The 19,008-nt window shown below is 48.6% G+C and overlaps 10 protein-coding genes across 10 annotated transcripts; 3 read left to right on the top strand and 7 right to left on the bottom strand.

Annotated features, from left to right (window-relative positions):
* Window positions 1-136: 136 nt before the first annotated feature.
* On the bottom strand, window positions 137-1,380 carry BU24DRAFT_466586 (PAP2-domain-containing protein; the record flags this gene model as incomplete). The annotated part of the gene is made up of 3 exons (XM_033532378.1): window positions 137-670; window positions 695-844; window positions 913-1,380. 3 exons carry the CDS (start codon window positions 1,378-1,380, stop codon window positions 137-139), a joined length of 1,152 nt encoding a protein of 383 aa, XP_033379154.1.
* Window positions 1,381-1,611: 231 nt separating this feature from the next.
* Window positions 1,612-2,370, bottom strand: BU24DRAFT_46522 (uncharacterized protein). The gene has a single exon (XM_033532259.1). The coding sequence runs from the start codon at window positions 2,299-2,301 to the stop codon at window positions 1,828-1,830; it is 474 nt and encodes a 157-aa protein (XP_033379153.1). The 5' UTR covers window positions 2,302-2,370; the 3' UTR covers window positions 1,612-1,827.
* A 572-nt stretch (window positions 2,371-2,942) lies between these two features.
* On the bottom strand, window positions 2,943-4,022 carry BU24DRAFT_427014 (uncharacterized protein). Its single transcript, XM_033529119.1, has one exon. It carries the CDS (start codon window positions 3,678-3,680, stop codon window positions 3,423-3,425), a length of 258 nt encoding a protein of 85 aa, XP_033379152.1. The 5' UTR covers window positions 3,681-4,022; the 3' UTR covers window positions 2,943-3,422.
* A 242-nt stretch (window positions 4,023-4,264) lies between these two features.
* BU24DRAFT_454374 (uncharacterized protein) lies at window positions 4,265-6,669 on the bottom strand. Its single transcript, XM_033531310.1, has 4 exons — window positions 6,301-6,669; window positions 5,470-6,254; window positions 5,063-5,416; window positions 4,265-5,016 (listed from the first exon to the last, which is right to left on the bottom strand). The coding sequence occupies exons 1-4, from the start codon at window positions 6,374-6,376 to the stop codon at window positions 4,444-4,446; spliced, it is 1,788 nt and encodes a 595-aa protein (XP_033379151.1). The 5' UTR covers window positions 6,377-6,669; the 3' UTR covers window positions 4,265-4,443.
* Window positions 6,670-7,241: 572 nt separating this feature from the next.
* Window positions 7,242-8,041, top strand: BU24DRAFT_46404 (uncharacterized protein). Its single transcript, XM_033532177.1, has 2 exons — window positions 7,242-7,517; window positions 7,667-8,041. The coding sequence occupies exons 1-2, from the start codon at window positions 7,378-7,380 to the stop codon at window positions 7,917-7,919; spliced, it is 393 nt and encodes a 130-aa protein (XP_033379150.1). The 5' UTR covers window positions 7,242-7,377; the 3' UTR covers window positions 7,920-8,041.
* A 60-nt stretch (window positions 8,042-8,101) lies between these two features.
* BU24DRAFT_427011 (F-box domain-containing protein) lies at window positions 8,102-9,291 on the bottom strand. Its single transcript, XM_033529118.1, has one exon. The coding sequence runs from the start codon at window positions 9,249-9,251 to the stop codon at window positions 8,163-8,165; it is 1,089 nt and encodes a 362-aa protein (XP_033379149.1). The 5' UTR covers window positions 9,252-9,291; the 3' UTR covers window positions 8,102-8,162.
* Window positions 9,292-9,802: 511 nt separating this feature from the next.
* On the bottom strand, window positions 9,803-12,433 carry BU24DRAFT_413531 (sulfate permease-like protein; the record flags this gene model as incomplete). Its single annotated transcript, XM_033526161.1, has 4 exons — window positions 9,803-11,304; window positions 11,366-11,912; window positions 11,968-12,113; window positions 12,163-12,433. The coding sequence occupies 4 exons, from the start codon at window positions 12,431-12,433 to the stop codon at window positions 9,803-9,805; spliced, it is 2,466 nt and encodes an 821-aa protein (XP_033379148.1).
* A 1,200-nt stretch (window positions 12,434-13,633) lies between these two features.
* BU24DRAFT_46343 (uncharacterized protein) lies at window positions 13,634-15,275 on the bottom strand. Its single transcript, XM_033532119.1, has one exon. It carries the CDS (start codon window positions 15,139-15,141, stop codon window positions 13,708-13,710), a length of 1,434 nt encoding a protein of 477 aa, XP_033379147.1. The 5' UTR covers window positions 15,142-15,275; the 3' UTR covers window positions 13,634-13,707.
* A 464-nt stretch (window positions 15,276-15,739) lies between these two features.
* BU24DRAFT_46326 (uncharacterized protein) lies at window positions 15,740-16,445 on the top strand. Its single transcript, XM_033532101.1, has 4 exons — window positions 15,740-15,773; window positions 15,834-16,095; window positions 16,164-16,244; window positions 16,313-16,445. Exons 2-4 carry the CDS (start codon window positions 15,855-15,857, stop codon window positions 16,351-16,353), a joined length of 363 nt encoding a protein of 120 aa, XP_033379146.1. The 5' UTR covers window positions 15,740-15,773; window positions 15,834-15,854; the 3' UTR covers window positions 16,354-16,445.
* Window positions 16,446-17,396: 951 nt separating this feature from the next.
* On the top strand, window positions 17,397-18,869 carry BU24DRAFT_427006 (uncharacterized protein). The gene is made up of 2 exons (XM_033529117.1): window positions 17,397-18,003; window positions 18,130-18,869. The coding sequence occupies exons 1-2, from the start codon at window positions 17,481-17,483 to the stop codon at window positions 18,510-18,512; spliced, it is 906 nt and encodes a 301-aa protein (XP_033379145.1). The 5' UTR covers window positions 17,397-17,480; the 3' UTR covers window positions 18,513-18,869.
* The last annotated feature ends 139 nt before the right edge of the window (window positions 18,870-19,008 follow it).

Here is a 19,008-nt window from a genome sequence, read left to right as displayed (position 1 = left end):
AGAACCAAAAAAAAAAACTCCTTGTCTCCAAAAAGAAGGAAAGAATAGAAACAAAGAAAAATGAGCGGCGAACCGTACCTCGGGGCCCACGAAAAAAAAAGGAAGGACTTGCTGACTGACTGACTGACTGAGATCTTTATGTTCGTTCCTCAGGGAAGAAGGGGGAGGAGTGCATGTTTCGCCAGCCCGCGAAGTCAATGGCCGTGAGGTCTCGTCTGAGTGCCATTGTAACCTCCTGTGCGGGGGTGGGGGCGGCGTCTTTCCTTTCACCTTCTTCCTCCTCGGGGATCTGCACTGCGGTCATCGTCGCCGTCGATGGAGGATGATCGGAGTCCAGGATGACAGGCAACAAGACGAACGGGATGTGATTGAGCCTGTAGTCGAAGACGCCGCGGTACGCCTGGCGGTAGGACAGCAGAGCGAACGCAGTGCCGATTGCGTAGCCGGCGAGGACGTCGTGCCAGTGGTGCCAGTAGTCCGCGACCTTGCTGAGGGCCATGAGGGCGCCTACGATGAGCGGGGCCGTGAGGAGGAGGTGCTGCCAGTATCGTGCTGGGTGGTCCGCGACGATCTTGAACTTGGCGTTGAGGTAGAGGGCGAGGAAGGTGAAGGATGCGGCGGCGGCGGAGGAGTGGCCGGACGGAAAGGACATGAGGGCGTTGGAGAGCTGCTAGCTCGACTGCGTGGTGCAGACTGTGGAGGTGTGGTATTCGAGCGGGGAGGACGGGGTGGACGGGAAGGGCGCGCAGATGGCGTAGAAGTTCGGGCGCAGGCCGCCGATGAAGAGTTTGATGAGGCTTTGGGTTAGGGTCGAGGTCGTGAGGGCGTAGGTGTAGCCTAGGATCTGGGATGTGGGTTAATCTTTGTTTCCTGTTTGCTTGATTGATATGCGTGAATGGCCGCACGACTCACAGCAGCGTTGCAGTCCCAGAAATTCCCAATCAGAAACAGAGATATCGGTACGATGACCACCACGGGAATCAAGAACGACACCACGAGCGACAGCCACGTCGGAACGAACTCGTCCACCCTCGGATACGCATACCTCGGATCGTCCAGTCGGAAGTACTTTGGCGTCAGTGGCGCCGCCCGCAGCGCGATGACCAGCGGGATTATGCCCGTGAGAAGCAGCAGCAGCACGTTGCGCCACTGCGAGCGCACGAATGCGGGGATCGAGGGGGCGTCCGGGAAGTTGAGTTTCTGGATCAGGGTTCGGATGGAGGGAGGAGGCTTTTCAGACTGGTGATCGTGGGAGGAGGATGTTCGCGTTGCTGATCTGAAGGTGATGCGTTTTGGGGTCTTGGGGACGCGGGCGTCGAGGTTGGAGATCGGGATTATGGCGTCGCGAGATGGTGTCGGGGCGGTTGGAGATGTTGGCATGATGGACTTGGTCATGCGTGTGTGATAAGGATGGAGAAAGTCTATGCGGTATGAATCTGGCTGTTGTTTGCAACTTGGTGGGTTGTTGTATGGTGCAAAGCTGGCGGTCGATGGGAGTGTCCATCGTAGCGTTCTGTGTTGTAGAAGGTGCTTCCCCTAGCTGAAGCTTCTGGTGAAGGAAGGCATAGGTGAGTGGTATGATAGACGTCAGTTCATAAGGCTAGGAGTGTCAGTGACGATATCAACGAGACACGATTCGAGTATCATAGACTGATGAATGAGAATGAGCCTAGACGGATACTTTCGTTGCTTCTCGCATCGAGTGCAGTTCGATGCTGTTCTCACCAGTTCAATACATGACGTCTCTCACTACGCGGCGAAGCGCACATGGCTACCAGGGGCATTTGCAGCCGTCTTTGAAAGGCATCTGTAGTTGTTGTGGTATCATTACTCGGACAAGGCTGAGATATGTCTCCAAAAATACCACCATCCCCACAATAAGAATGTGTAAAGGGTATGATCATCACATCGCTGAATAGGAAGTGGTTGGGAATCAAAGTAAAGTAAATGCCATGGACTTATTGAAGATAAGGGCCTCACACAACAAGGGATATAGATTGATAAGGTTGATGCTGAACATGCAGTTATCCCACAAGTTTTCAAGACCCTGGGGCAGATGACACGGTGGGGTGAGACTTCTTCATGCGGAGTTCGACGCTCTACAACGTCAAGTATGACGAAACAATTGAACTGTCTAATGGGACAGCTACCGAACATAGAAACGCATGTGCTTGGGGTTTCGATCAGGGATGTAGGAGGAAAGTCAGTGTGAAGGACCAACAAGGAAGTGAAGGTCATCCGATAATGAACATAACGATAGGTTGGAGATAGTAGCACTGAAATACCTAGTTGCCAAGTCATGGATGGCAAGAGCTGATTGGTCGAAAGGCACTTAGGCTATATACAGACGGTTGACACGTCGGTTCGTCCTCCTGCAAGTATCACCTGTATACATTACCCTTAATCAGCTGTCTTATAGCAAATAAGAGGCAGTATATGCACGTATTATTCCGTGCGTCTGCTAAAACAACTAGCAGGCAGACGACCCGACGTGTCAACCCTCCGTAGATATTTCGCTTGCCATGTCTCGTGTCTGACGCTACGAAGCAAACAGCCATTATCCCCAACCCTATCCAAAAAGCTATCATTTCCGGGATGTGCATCATTGTTCCGTTAGCGCTTTGACAGTAACGTATACACAAATGCACAGCATGCTTGTATGCGCACCTGTGGTAGCAGTAGAAGAAAGGCATTATACAGTTAGAGCACCCCTTCGCCGCAAGGACCAAGTATAAGTAGGAAGCAAAGTAACAAGTAAACAGGCCACTGCGACCAGTATATTTGACCGGAGTCTTTATACATACGCCACGGCGCCACCTCATTGTTACGCCTACCCGCGCTTTTATTGTTGCAATGTGTACCAAACGGGTCTGGAGAATCAGTCATTATGCTTGTGGTCATATAGTTGACGGCCTTTTGATCGATATTATCTATTGCGCGAGAAAGGACGAAGTTGGCCACAGGATAGTGACGATTACGGGAGGTTCCACGAGCAATGATGGAAGTTGCGATGGTTGTGTTAGCAAGAATCCTTGACTTATGGAGCTGGTTACTCATGAGGAGGAGAATATTGTCACGGCCTATGTTCACGAAAAAGGGCACCATACACACGAATCTACGTAGGCTCATCCGAGCTTACGCCAAATCTCATATATTTCAATCATTTCTTTCATATTACGGCTTGTTGTAGAGTCCATTCTTGATGGAGTTTTGTATACAATAAATTATTAAGCGGCTCCTGACGATCAAGCTAGAGGGAACGGTGACTTGAACTGTAGATCTAGTGATACGATATATGCCCAAAGAAATCGCCATGCCGGGCGATGCAATGCAATCCGTTGTAAAGCCTCAAGGCAAAGGTTCACCCAAACCTTTTCTCTCAATCACAACTCATGCCCTTTTCTTCTTCACTCCTCACTTCCCTACAACCGATCGAGTCTGCGACCACTCGCGAAGTTATAATCGTCGTCCAGCCCGTCACGTGCGGCCAACAGTTCCTTCGACCAGCCTTGGAATGGTTTCTTCAGCGCTGCCACGAGTTTTGACCCCGTTGATGTTGGCTTGGTGGATGACGTTGATGATGTTGAGTTTTCCCGTGGGATGTCATGGGACAAACGGATCGTTGATGCTTTTGAGGGTGACATGCCGTCTACGGAGCAGCGAGTCGAGGTTGGATCCATCGTGCGATGAGTGTAGCTTAAGCCGTAGGTTTGAGTAGATGGTTCAGGCCCGCCAGGGTATTTGAGTGGAAGCCAGGTGGAGACGACCTCAGGAGTAGGGAAAGGTCGGTCCAAAAAGACCTCTTTTAGTAGCTGCTATTCGTTGTTTATACATCTGGTCTTTCGACCATTTGCATTGAACTTTCTTCATGACGCCGAGCGAACCCCGAGTGTCGTGATCGAGGAGTGGGCATTGGGCACAGCTAGGCCACCAACGATGAATTGTGATTGGCCAAATCCTCGGGTGGCGAGCGCGAATTTCTCGGAGAAATCGCACTACAATCTTGATGATGAAGTCTTTGCAAAGGAGAAGATAAAACTTGTTGGGAGCGCAGGGGTAAAACGCAATAGTGCCATATCAGCGTCATTTATTATCACTTTCAAATTAGATTCAGAGAGCTGCTGGCGCAATCCATATACAACAAGCTGATGTCAAGAGGTAATATATGCAAGACCCAAACAGTGAATAGGTATCTAGGTATGACAAGTGTGAACTACATTGTGGAAGTCCTTCCCAGAATGTCAGCGTGACTGACTTAGCTTGTAGATCATCGGCGTAGGCCAGAATAGGCTTGATGGATCTGAAGGGTGGGTTCAGCCAGGATCGGGATTCATCACAAGCCCCAGGTGGAGACAGTGTAGGAGAAAAGACGTTGTTGCTATCAACATGTAGTCCTAACAAGAAGATACCGTGACTCCATGATCGTAGAAGGAGATGATGTCTTCAATTTTTGAATAATGAGACCTCGCAACCGAGCCTGCTGTACCACCAAACTATGGTACCAGTCATTTCTTGAAGCTTGCATTTATCATCCACCGGTGGTGGAGATTGAAAGAAACTGATGCGAATATAACGTCGATCTTGCAATACAGAAATATAACGAGGTCTGTCAGTATATTTCACAATTTCCTTGTCGTATCGAAATTGCCCGACGGTTGCCTTGTACTCTTTATAATGGAGAAGCATTCCAAGACACCAGCTTCCTTCCATGCAGAGTTCGGCCTGTTCTACGTCGGCCAGAGAAGCCTCAGAATACATCCAGTCTCGTTGACTGAAATCGGTGAAAGGACACCTTGTCCGATAATATCGAATTTTAGGTGGCCTTGTGGGTTCTAGTTCATCATCCTCTGTGCGTGCGGGAATAGTACCAAACAGGTGGTTACCGTATACAATACCAAAGTCGCTCTGGTAGAAAGCGCGTATCGGTCCGGATGCCATGTGCACAAAATTCAACTTTTCTTGCGCCACAGGCGAGAAATATGGAACCAGCCAAACAACTTTGTGCTTTGTTTGAATCTATGAATTCTTTAGCAAAGTATGTAAAGTGTGATTAATAGCTTACCACCAGCCCAGCTATCCTGAGAAACTCGTTGGGATAAACTGCCCATATATTTTCAATGTCATCTGCACTCGACAGCGGGAAATACGTCCACATGGCAGATGAATTCAGTCGTGTGTATAGAGAAAGATCTGTGTGGGCCGTGATAGTGTGAAGGTCGCCCGAAATATTCGACATTGAGATACCAGTCGCTTTATTCAGAGGAACATAATGAAGAAACATGTCGTTATCCGGCTGGGGGATACGAAGGTCTTGGAGAAGAGAATCAGGTTGCATAAGAAACGGTAAGCCTGAGAAGTCCCACATGATTTTGCTATTTGTTGCGGCAGACTCTAAAATTCGCTCTAGAAACAAGCCCTAGTCGTGGTCAATTGGCATGTATTAAATCACATGACTCTTAGTATCAGTACCTTGGATTTCACGTAGAAGGGTTCGTTTAGAGCAGCAACTGCGTATACCCAATCGCCCTTTGACCTCGTAGGAATTGCCCCATCGGAGCACACAAATTCAATGGCCGTGATACCAATTCTGTTGATCCGTACACAGATGTAGTCGTACATCTCGTCGCAGGGCTTAATCAAGGAAGATCCGGGGACCTCTTCGTTATACAGCCCAGTGATATATGACGTTCCCCCGAACTCAAAGCGAGTCTCGAACACTGCTGCCCGACCAGACACGTGATAAGAGCGGGGGGGATATTTCTGCAGTTCAGATAGTACAGCGGGCATATCGCCGATGATAGACAATGCATTCTGAAAAGGGCTTCCCGCTGCAATAGGCGCGATGGAGTCGGACAAAATCTCGTTCGGGAGGGTTCGTAATCTGCGTAGTAGGCATTTGCAGCACGTGCAAGTATGTTCATGGGCTCTGGGTGTCTTTATCCGAAATTTCTCTATTGCCTCGTTCATTGACTTCTGGTTGAATGACCTCCTGGATACTTGGAGCATATGCTTGACGCCAGATGGGCCATCCACTGGTAAGATTGGATCCAGCGCTTTCCCAAGCTCGAAAAGCTGCCGCGTAGCTTCAGGCTCCGGCCTGAAATATTCGCGGAAAAACGATTGGAAAAGTTCTAGACACAACGGATGGAATGCGAACGCCTCCTCATGAGTCGTACAGAAGGGGCATACTTGATCCGGAAAATGAGCTGTCTTGCGTTGATGAGCCCATCTAAAGGAATCGTTGGAATGGATCACTGCCTAAAGTGAGTAACGTATTCCACTCAATGAAAAATAGTGTACCTAATAAGACTTCCTGATCCTCTTCAATGCAGTTGTGGCAGAAATTGCACGCCCAAGAAGTAATTTTGAGATTCATCTTTAGTTATGAATCGAACGGATTGAAAGGCTGTGGAGATCGGTCTTCGTTTTAACATGAGAGAGCAACTGTGTAACACTGGCACAAGGCCTATCAGCACTCTCTTACATCCCCGCACATACGTCCTTCGGGAGGATTCTGCAGCTTATATCCTACTATCTACCACCAATGACTTGAAAGCAGCTGTATCACCATGCATGTGTATGATGATTCCGCTGTTTACAGTTAGCGGACGGATGGGAAACGAGGCCGAGCCTATAATGTCGTCAACAAGGTACGATGGCAGTTCCCCCTCACGACGCCCTGTCCATCAACTGTCCAATTGACCAGTGGATGAATTGGTTTTTTTCGTGATGTGCACAAACTTGACCTTCATACCCTGGGTATCATTCTCTCATGAGTTGAAAGATTACACTTAGTGTGGCATTTCTCCACCACGTTGCGCTTCCTTCGACCGATTCGTCGTCTTGCAGCTTCTTTCAATCGCGTCTCCGCTTTCCAAGGGATTCACGAGGCCGCCCACAACTTGTTCTTTGCTTGCGAAATCTGCAAGTCGCCCACTGAATCTACTCAATCATTGCCACAAGCGCTCTTTTTCTCCTCTCCCGCCACATAGAAGCTAAGCCATCTTGTAACTCTTTGCTTTTGCTCTTCGGTACGCCACCAACTCCCATACATGCTCGCCGAGTCTCTTGAAGTATTGTAAGCTCTGACATTGACTGCGATCATACTTCAGTCACTTTCCAGCCTTGTCACCCCAGCTGGGCTGATGGGTGATCCAAGAACCATGTTCAGGTCATTGCCCAGCAGAGATCAGTAGCACAAGCCTTGCCCCGCTTCGTCTCCTCGGTCAGCTCAGTCAGTAGCGACCCCATCTCTGCCCGTGCCTTCTCCTCCTCAAACTCCTCTGCGTGTTCCAAAGTCCACCATCTGGACACGGATCATGGAAGGATCGAGGATGAAGTTGCAACGGTTGACATTGCCGTGACTAAGCCCCTACCATGTGGATCCCGCAACGCGGTCTCGCATTCATACATGTTGTCTATCAAAGCAAAGTCGCCGTCGAATTCCTCCAGCAGCACCCCAATAACGCGGCCGTTCTCTGTGAGGTGGACTTGGAATGTAATAAGCCCATCTCTCGGTATGGCTGGCACATGGCGGGTTCATCGAAGACAGTCGTAGAATGTATAGATAGTGGACTCTATGCCCGGCTCGGACTCGATAAGAACTACCCCATCTTTTTATTTTCATGTTTCACTTCTGCAACGTTTCGTGCTCATATAAACATAGATTCTGCTATTTACACTCATGTATTATCTGTTCTCAACCTTTATCAACTTGCACGGGGTTGACATCGCGGGCAGGGGAATTGGCACAATGCGACCGCCAGTTCGAGCGCCAATCCAACCTGCAATGCGATGTGATAGATCCGGAGGATACCATATCGCGTAACTACTGTGCCAAACACCTGCCAAAAGAAAGCAAGGCCATGACGAAATACATGGCAAGCCAGGAGCGCCATGAGCAACACAGGTGCGCCTGAAAGATGGCTATGCCGTTGATTCATGTAGTCGCGGCGTTGTTATCTTCTTTACTGAGGATAGTTGCCTGTTGATTAGTTTGTATTCTGCATGTAACGGAACTATAGTGGTGGAAGGATTAGGGGCTCTTTCCTAGATGCTGGCCAGAGAATCCGATAGACGTGGCGAAAATATACACTAGGTTGACGGGTACGAAGATAAGCAGGACTGTATGGAAAGAGATATAATGTGAAGGCATTCGTTCCTTAAGTTAAGCGCACATATCGTCGTGTGATGACCTCCGCCGCGGAGTAACAATGCCGGGCATGCTCCAGAAACTCTGCTTCCGATCTGGCACGGTACTGCAAGCCCCTCCAAAATATCCTACCGTCGCTGCCTGGAGGCGTCAAACGCTTTTCAACGTCGCGATCTAGCTTCTGCCGGTCATAGAGTTCAAAGTTCCGTTCACAACCTCGGCACCAAAGCCCATTTTCAACGTCGTTCCCTGACATGGATGGAAAAGTGATGGCGCCCATACCTTCAAAACTGTCACCCGAATAGTATGAAAGACTTTCCAAGGTCAAAGGATCTTGAGAAAAGGGCAGCAACGGAGCATCTTGGTACAATGTTGCCTCGCGGAACTTTGTCAATGTCATATTCAAACGTTTTGCGGCTAGATTTCTTGCCACTGCCTCGGCGGAGCCGTGCACCTTAATTGCCAGCTCTTTCGCAATTCGGACACTGATGAGTCTGATTGGCCGGGCCCGATATTTGCTGGTTCGGACAGCGTATGTCCCCGGAATACTTCTCATGATGGGCTGATCTTTTAACTGTTGTCGAGTGAGATCGAAACAGTCTCTTGCGACTGAGAGGGGGATCAACCACAACGACTGATTATTCGTAAGGCACGCGAGACAGCATCCTTCAGAGGAGAGGAGAAATAGGTAGGCGCCGTACTGTCCACAAGAGATGCATCGATCCGAGCGAAGAGCCGCTTGAAGTGTTGTCACGGAATGGAGGCCAATTAATCTCGTTTGACTCAGTGCTGGGGCAATATGGCCGGCGACAGTCGCAAGATCTCTGTATGCAGGTAGCGATTCAATGATGACTCTCCCGCGCAGAGAAACTTGTGAAATGCGTGATAGCGACCCTAAGTCCAGATAACTGATTATAGCATGCAGAAGCTCAAGGGGCAGATTATCAAGTAGTCCAAATGACAATTGAGGTTGGCGTTGAATCTTGGACATGGACAGCTTGGGAGATTCGCCAAGTGTGATCACACCTCTAAGAATGTATTTTGGCCGATGAGAGAGATGAGAAAGATAATCTTCTTTTGAAAATGCACTGCCAGGCATAGCTGTGAATAATTTGCAACATATGAGGTGTAAAACGAGAAGTTGAGAGGGGACTCGACGCGCGGTTTGGTGCAATGGTCGTGGTCTAATACAGGCACCAATCATGTGATTAAATTGCATGTGATTTGACTTAGAGTGACTAGTACGGTTCCTAGGAGAGCATTGAACGAGTGGGAGGGACAGTGACGAGTGATAGCCGTGAGGTGAGGTTAACAAAGAGGGATTTGGAGTTAGTGGATAGGACTAAGTCATGGACGAAGCAGCAGCAACACGAGCAAGGAGGTATTGCATTGTAGCATATTCTTATGTTGAAGCTAGGTTACCCGGAGTCGCAATACAGCGCCTACTCTCCTTTCTCATTTCACGGCCGAGAAAGTCATGCTCATCGTCCAGCTAGGGGTGGGGTCACTGTCGTGCCCGCACAGGAAAAGACAAGTGCATCAAGCTAGTTTGATTTACATGTAGATTGGGATCTGGCGGCAGTTATGCTGCCTATTATGTGAATGCTACTTTCTTAGCAAGTGTGCATTGGATATATTTTATGTAGGTCATCACCGTTCGTTCTCGACTGATTCACTATCCCTCGCAGCCCTTTCAATCTCATCTCTCCTCTTTGCATCTCTGACCGCCGCATCCACCGCATCGGTAAGATCAAGATGAAAGAATGGCCGATCAACCCCATAAAGCGGTTCATACTCCCCCCTTTTCTCATCCTCATCGACCTCCGAACGGACCTCACTCTTCGCCACCTTCTTGCCCTCACCCTGCAGCGGCCTTGCCCCACCAGACCTCCTCTCCTCATCCAACTCCTGCATCTTGCCCACCAAACTAGCCCTTCGTTTCCGATCCTCCTGCGTAGCGCCCGCGAGCGATGTCGCAACCGTATACACGGGCTTCCAATTGCCGATCGCCTCGGGGCTGCCCGGGTATCCGAACCCAGCGAAGGCCAGCGCGCGGCGCGTCCATTGGTTCTGGATGCCGGCGAAGTGCCATTCGACGATGCTGGGGGCGGCGTACCGGTCAAGTGTGTTGCGGAGGTCGATGAGGCCTTGGATGTTGGTGATATCGATGATATTGACGGCGGAGAAGTCGAGGACGACGGAGCGGAGGAGCGGGCGCGATTTCATGGCTTCTGTGTCTTTTGATGAGGAGGGGGCGTCGTTCCATAGGCGGTCCTTGAGAGGCACGCCGTCATCGGCATGGGTGCGGCGCGTGTGGGCGTAGATATAGCTGGTAATGTGTTCCATGTGCTGAGCCACGTTGATGTAGTTGAAATTCTCGTGAAAACGGTAGATGAAGACGCCGGGATGAGGCGGCTCGATCTTGATCTTAGGGTTCATGCTCGATTTCCCTGCCAAAGGTACGTATACGTCGCGCCCATGGTCGTCGTCACGCTTATTTTCCGAGCTGGGCGAGCACGACCGCGCCGCAATGTCTTCCCCGCCAAAAGGTGAAGGTCCTGTTCGACTTACGCGAACCCGGCCCTGGGAGCTTCCAGGAGTTCTGGCCAAGCGGACTAAGAGCAGAACGAAGGACAGTACAATAGTGGTGTAAATTGATGTTTCCAACGAGGAGAACAACGCCAGAATGACGCCAACCACCCAAATGAGAAGTTCCAGCGGCGACAGTTTCCAATACTTGTACAGCGACTGCGGCGGGGTTATCAAATTACATGTAGCATGGATAATGAGGCCCGCGAGTGCTGCCATGGGAATGTAATAGAACACTGAAGTAAGTGCGTACAGCGCCAGAATCAGAATCATGGCACTAAACAACCCTGCGAGTGGCGTCCGTACCCCCGCCTTGGAGAGAACAGCAGACGCTCCAAATGAGCCAGTGCAGACATATCCTCCAACGAAGGGACTCAAGATGTTCGCTACGCCTTGAGCGACCATCTCCTGCGATGGTATAACGGTGTAGCCAAAGATGCGACCAAAAGATTTCGCGATAGCAATATGCTCAACGATGAGAATGATCACGATGGCTGGCAGTTCAGCGGCTACAAGGCCGAATAGTTCGGGGTCCATCTTTGGCACGCTGGCATGCTTGAAGCCTACAGAATATATTGTGAGCATTTGCGGACGTATCAATCAAAACCAACTTTTCAAACCTACCAGGCTCAATCTTTCCCACGATACGGAACCTGGAATGGCCCTCGGGAAGGCTTCGATGGACTAGCCAAGAGATGAATGTATATAGTAGAATCGTGAAGGTTAGTCGGAGAGAATTCAGCATGGCCCATACACGTTTCTTGCTTGGCTGACGGATTTCCATTTTGGCGCAGGCGTCTCGGATGATGAAGAGGAGCGCAATCGAGGTCAGTCCAATGGCGGCATCAAGTTTCGCTTTGGGAAGACTCTTAAACGTGTTTATCAGGACACGGTACGGTGCTTCTCTTGTATTGATGCCGCTTATGCCTAGAACTACCGGTATCTGCGTTGACATGATAGTGATACTGGCGGAGGTAACGAACGCAGAAATAGGAACGTATGGAATAAACTCGATGACCCATCCTAAACGAAGGAGACCTAGGACAAGTATGATGGCTCCGGCAAGAAATGAAAGTGCATGTGCTACCTCTTGAGGGTGGTATACTCCAGGCTTCTCAGCCTCTACTTTGCTGATAACGCCGCCGACTAGTAGTGAGCCAACTGCAGTGGTCTGGAATCGTTAGATATTAGCCTGCTATCTCCGGTTTGACTGACTTTATACTTACCCCGATCACGATATCTTTGGATGTACCGAAGACCCAGTACAGAGCTGCACCGGTGAATGATGTGTAGAGGCCATACTCTGGTGTCAGTCTTGCTAGCAGAGCATATGCCATTGCCTGCGGAACAACGACAAGTCCCACCGTTAGACCTTTTGCGATGTGAGCGGAAGCCTACGGTCGTTGATCTTTACTACTCACCAGCGATAGCATCCCCCAGCATCCAGTGAACGTTGTATCGGCGCGTCCAACCCACCGACGGGAAGAGATTGCGAGCATATCGAGCAGCACCTGCTCGTGTAGGTACCTGGTCTCGAAGCCATTCTCTCACCGACGGATCATCTTCGATGTGTTGGTTCACTGAGGTCTCTTCGGCGCGTTTCCGCAAAGCCTCGACTTTCTCTTTACGAGCTCCATTGTTAGCATGGAAGACCTTCTCCAGCACAGTATCGCATACATTCTTTGCAGCCATGCTTTGGCCACAGTGCGACAGGAACTGCGCTTTATGGCAATATGTAAGGTTGTTGGAAGATAAATGGAGGTGAGGAGGAATTGATTGAGCAAGCACGAGTGTGAAGAAGGAAGTCGGCGTTAGGCTGTCGGTGGCAGGATGTCGGTGTCTTCGGGCGTCATTATTGGACACTAGGACTACAGGTGCCCGCCCGAAAGATAGTCGCCGTCTTTGATCCTCACTCGGCGGGGACGGATGCGTAATGCGCTGTCATGTTAGCGCATTCAAGATGCGGAGATTCACACCGTCGAGCTTGGCGAAACCTTTTATCGATGATGCTTCAAGTGGTGGTTCATGTTTTGATTGTCGTGGTAGCAGCTGCCCACACGCAATCTGTGCGCGTTTCTACAGTGTATGGTCCAATGCTCAAAAGTGCATACAAATCTACACATGAGGTCGATCAGAACATCAATTGATGTGATCGTTAAGGAAATATCGACATTACAACACTGATCGTAATGATACGAAAAGTCTTCCTCGGATAAGACGAGTGACTAGTTATCCGTATTGATGCAGGCGGGAGGCGACACAAGTGTAACCTCAAACGGCACAAAATTCCTTTGAAGAAGAGCCTATCAAGATGACATCGTTGTTTGTTAAAACTCGTCCTTAACGTCAATACTTTGCTCTCGGGTGCCCTTGCTTTGAAGCTGTAGCATAAAGGGTGCATTACTTCTTCTAACAAGCTCTGGTTACTGGCTATGGTGGTGGGTGTGTAGAGTACTCCGCACTCCGCAGAACTAACGCCGACTTCAAAATAGTGGGCCTCGCATTATGCGCGTTTTTGATGGCTTTGATTGGATCGTATAGTTACGACACGGAAAAGAACGAAAACTGAACTATCACCTGACTTTGCAGGATTTGTGATAGCCATGCATTCTTGCTAGTATTTGCCCATCAACAGGCTGCCTGCCGCCTTGGCTACTGCAATGTTATCAATACTACGGCGGCCCAGGTTCATTGCCGAGATACCCAGTACCAATGTAGAGCTTGTGGCTCGTGATCAAGAGAAAAAAGCCGTTGTATCAATGATAACTGATTCCATTGCAATTTTGCTTTCATACTCTCTAATCTTTTTAGAAACATAAATATACAGGGGAATTGAGCAAGAAATGTGGAGGGCTTAGAAGAGATATAATACACACGACGCGAAGACAATGGCAACTAACTCTTTGAGCATGATCGTCGCTCCTACAGATGTCCCAGACAACACAGCAGTATCCGACTCAGCACCCTTAAGGAAATCTAAACCCAAGGGCCGAAGCAATCCCCCGGGAATTCTGGATATCCAAATGCACTGTTGCTAGCACTGCAAGAAGCTGCTGTAGCCGGGGCAGTCTCTTTGTCGGAAATACCAAATAGAGGTTAGCGTTTTGCGCGTCGTCTGGCTTGAATCGATCATTATGCTTGCGTTTGCCCTCCAGTTGGAGTGAGTCGTTGAGTCGTTGATACAAAGTCCCCAAGACTTGACTTGTCAACTTTGATGTTCCGGTCATATTGTTTATATCGGCCACGGGCTCGTAGCCTAGGCTTAAACAACCAATACCCAAGGTCTTGAGAAGTGACATCGACGCTACGACAATCAAGTCTGCCGTTCCCCGCTGTGCATCAACAGCTTCGACGCAAGGGTCAAGATGATACCCTTGGTTCTTTCCAAGTTTTCGTAGGCCTCCAAATCCATGAATTCTTCCGTCCTTGTCCTTGATGTAGATGTAAAAAATCTCGCCGGGATAGGAACGGAAGTCGAACAACGTGAGGTATGATTGAACCTTTGAAGAGTCTTCCCGCGATAGATGCCACTGGTTATATATATCCATGATAGCGGACTCGAGCTGATCATTCTGCTCATGAGCTGGGTCGTACATCGCAAGCTCCAATCCTCCTCTTTGTGGGTCGAGAAGTTGTCTTGCCTGCGCGTAGATGCGTTTACTGCAAGCCCCAGATAGGATTGGGTTGGTTACAGGATTCAATGTCCTTTCGATGCCAAAGTTGATTGAAACCCATTGTTTGTCAATAGCGAACTGCTTGAACGTCTCGCTCATGCCCAAAAATGCCATTTGTCGCGTCGACCTGCCGGTTTCCAGCTGGAACTCTCGTAGTACACTGTCGAAGAGGTATGGCTCGCATAATGGATCCCCACAGATTACCGCCAAATCGTTATGTACTTTATAACAGATGGCACCAGGTACTTCCCTGGTTATAAAGACGGCGTAGCTCGCATCAGTCAAGACCATGTGTGCTACCTGGCTATATCGTGAGAGCAGACTCTCGAGGGATGCTCGGCTGCTGGGAACCTCGGGAGAAGGTCGCAAACAGTAGGGAGGCGGCGGTATCGAGGTTGTGTACGTAGGCAGGGCGTTTCGGGGTTCTTTCTCATCCATCTGTGTTGTCCTAGGTAGCGCATAGCTCATGATTTGTTGCGTAGCGATGCCGAGAACGATCGTGGCGAAATTGACTTCCGACATGCCCATACTCTTGAGACTTGAATGGGACTGTACAGGTACTGGACTCGAAACATTTCTTTGGATGTGAGTTGCCTTCAGCATGGCCTTTAATTGACTCCCTAGGTCATCAAAGAAGTCGCGTCGTGCGTTCGATACACTGTTGTTCCCTGGACTTTTCACTGAAGTGAGCGTCTTGTGCTGTTTCATTTTCGCAGCAGCATCCATTGTCAAAAGAATTCGAATTAATGAAGTAATGGGATTAGGCTTGTTGTTATGCTTGGGCAGGCGGTTTTCATGTCATCTTTAAAAGGCTTCTCCGGATACCACGGGATTGATAAAGTTAAAGTAGGCAAAACATTGTCATAGGATGGCTGGAGTTAGCTCTCACCACACTCCAAACATGACTCCTTGAGGGGGCGGATTTAGCCCATTCGTCATTGTCGCACCCCATTGTGAGGTTGTGATAGAGATTGGACCTATAACCCTAGACATGCTAGTATACTGTATACCAAGCTAGGAAAGCAAGTGCGCCCAAATTAATTGTTGAGCTCAGCCGGATTTCGGCATGGCCAAAGTATTTTCTAGTCAAACAAGCATGGCTAAGCTCAAGCAAGCTTGCAGCATTACTGCTCTTGGACATCCACGATCTCGGGTCCCACGGAGCCCGCAGAGCCCATACCTAGATCCCGCAGCTTCTGGAACACAACACAGCGCGTGCTGCAGCCCGCACTAAGCCACAGTTTCTACGTGAATAATGAGGCGCAGTTCAATGCTATCAAAAAGGTATGAAGAAGCGCGGGCTAAAGAACATGCGAGGCATATCGTTGTTTTGATGGTCAAGCTGTCTATGATATCATGTGTGTACTACCCTTTATATACTCTATTTTGTATGGTTCTTAAGCAAGCATTTTAACAAGATTGAATTTCAGCACTTCTATATGTGCTTACACAAACTCTACGTCTCACTGAAGCCATGCCAGCACCGGTGGTATTCCATGATACGACGCTGTTCAGGTGATCAGAACTTCGCAAATTGCCAGCAGCTAGCACTCCAGGGCTGGGAAGAGAAGTCCAATTCGTGCCCGTTCTGCTATGGTTCTGCTTCTTCTGCCTTTGAATATCGATTGATCGGAAACGACCGCAAACCACACATTGGTGGGCTCCCAAGGGACAGCCAGGGTAAGATGAAGCTTAGTTTAGAGACAAAATCTAGGTTAGGCCATAGTATATACTAACTGCGTTATTAGGCAGTTTCTCTACGACAGGACTAAATGAGAATCATAATGCACAAAGAGCAGAAAAGAATAGGGTTCTGACAGCCCGTTTAGGTACAATTCTGTCACCATTGTATGAACCACAGCAACAATCCTCTGAATGCACCTAACCGGAAGAACAGAGAAAATAGAAAATGATATATCCTTCGAGGGCAGCAAATAGCGTTACTTCAACACCCATTTAACAAGCGGTTTCGTGTTTACAAACAATGTAATGTTCCCAATGGACAACTTTGAAAGTTCAACCGTAGAATAAGTAATTTATCCAATAATGCCTCATTGGGTCGTGTTTTGTTTGTCAAGCATGTGCTGGATGCTATGTTACAAAGGAAACAATTTGCCTATGACTATGAATGCCGAATTCGTAGGCCCGTTAACACGCATGTGAAAATCAAATGATCAGACAGTAATCTCTTACATGATTGTCGGCAAAGGAGAAATGTCTCCATCCTGTTCAACAATGATTACGTACGTCCTAGGTTTGATTTTAAGAGTTCCTCGCTTCTGTTATCCCTTGTTCGCTGCACTGTATGTGCTGCAGCAGCTTCCTTCTTTCGTCTAGTGCTTGTTTGATTCCATATCGGTACAGCTTTGTAGGATATCCTGTTAGCCATTTCCTCGATCGAGTTAAGCACAGCGGTAAGGGAAGCAGGCAATTAGCTTTTACGCCGTTGTGTACGATTACCAACTAGGCTCGGTTTAGCGCCCGTCTCCAGAGCGTTCCTGGATGCTCTAATTTCCCAAAAGAGTAGCCTCTGTAGTAGGCGGTATTGCCGTACGGGATTTGGCCGTAAAAATTGCTATGTTTCGGGACGTTCACAGTCCAACATGGTCTTGTTACACATGCAAAATCTTGAATTGCTCTTATCGAATTCAGTCTTCAAGATTTAAGTGATGGCTTGTGGATCGAGAATCTCGCCCTACCTTCCTCGTCCCACATTCCTTACACTACAAGCAAGAGGCTGGACCATAAACAGTTCAAGAGGAGCTACAGCGGGCTTCATGTTGAGTCACCAGGTAGTTCATGCAATTAGAATTCGTCCTCGTCTCTCTATGAATGCCTGAAAACCCCGGTGTCCACGCAATCCGTAAGTGTAATTTCAGTGGAGCAACGCTAGTTGAGCCACGCGTGTGGCTTAGAGGCCATTAGTTGGTCTGTAAAATCTACAATTCATACAGTTCATAGTATGTCAGTGCATATCTATTTTACTTATCTTTGACCAACACGACAACTCACAATGCATCATCTACTATTATCGGGATACAGATTGATCAAGAGCGCAACTAACCATGGAGCCAAAGATTGCTCACATCAAGAATGAGGCTCTCTCAACCCTTCTCCATCGCGCAGCCCTAATTCTCTGTTGTGCCATTCTCGCTATTGTTCTGTTCTCCAACTTTTTAGAACGATGGTTATTAGCAAGAATGTATCCAGCTATCTGGGAAAAGTTGTCCAACGGCAACAACGAGAGACGTCGCCGCTCTTTTACTTATTTGCACATTGGTGTGTTCATCATGGCATTGCTCATCATCTTTGGCGCCTATCCAGTCTTCAGATTCCTCCTTCGCGATGTTCGACTTTCTTCTATGCTCTTCGAAAACACCACCTACGGCGACTATATGTTAGTCCTTTCACAAATCTACAGCGCCTATTACCTCTTCGAAGTGTGTTTCCGGACTAGATTTGCCAGTGCCATCAGCATCGCACATCACGCCGGCCTGTTGATAGTCATCCAGACCGCCCTGGCTCTTTTTGGAGATTTGCGCAAGCATCCAGAAGCAATCTTGGAGTTCTATATGTGCATGGTGTGGGGTAAGTGCGCTTTTCTATATCATTCCTCCCATTCCTCACTATTGTTCGTCCAGCGGTAGTGAGTTTAAAAGGACTTGAGCATGGTAGGGAGATAATCCAGAGCTGACTCATTATGTCTCATTACAGGTGCTTTCGATGTGATTGTTGAGCTACCTCTGTACACGTTCATGATAATCTGGCGTGTCAAATGCAACGATCATCGGTTATTGTCCCGAATGGCGTACGCTTGCTGCGTCTGGGTCATGTTGGGTGCAACTACTGAAACCGCAATCACTATCTGGCTTCTCAAGCGCTCGTGGTCTCGTTGGGGTCTATCATGCCGTATTCTCCTTCCTCTAGTGTTCTCCCTCTGGATCTCCACGCAACTCTATGGCGCCTATAGGATCTACTGCATGGCTCGAAGCAAGGCACAGTTGGCGAGTCCGCGTGACGAGGAACAGCAAAGCCCTGGTTATGGTCAGGTGCTGGGAGGTGGAAACAACAACTTGGTCGCACGACCCAAGGCATAATTCTTTCGTAACGTTACAGATGCTGAAAGGAAAGTGCTAGTCATAAAGATCTCACATGTAAATAGGCCTGAGTAGAAATCACCAATTTCTGGGACTGGACAATTTGGGAATCGTTTGAATGTACAATACTTCTTCTCATTTGTGAATGACTTCATTTTTCGTCATGGTTTCGTCCCTATGTTTGTATGCTGGTTGCTTTTTCCGCCATGTCTGTATACAATGAGTATACTAGCGCTTTGAGCGGCAGCACTATGTTGTGGACGCGCAATGGCCCGCGCTTCAGTTTACCAGTTCAAGAATAGGTGACGCGCTAGCTATAAATACTGCAACTCCCTAGAAGCATCATCCAGATTTCAGACACCACGAGGCAGACTCTAGGGAGATAGACCCCTAGGCAATAAATGCCAATGCTGGTCAGACGCATTACTTATTCTCATATACGGAGTATCTCTGCCATTTGTTAGAGGCTATCCAAGGACCCAAGAACGATGGGTGA

The sequence above is a fragment of the Aaosphaeria arxii genome, assembly GCF_010015735.1.
Source record: "Aaosphaeria arxii CBS 175.79 unplaced genomic scaffold BU24scaffold_10, whole genome shotgun sequence".
Taxonomy (NCBI): Eukaryota; Fungi; Ascomycota; class Dothideomycetes; order Pleosporales; genus Aaosphaeria; species Aaosphaeria arxii.
Note: the sequence above shows the minus strand (reverse complement) of the source record. Positions and strands in the feature narration are given on the sequence as shown.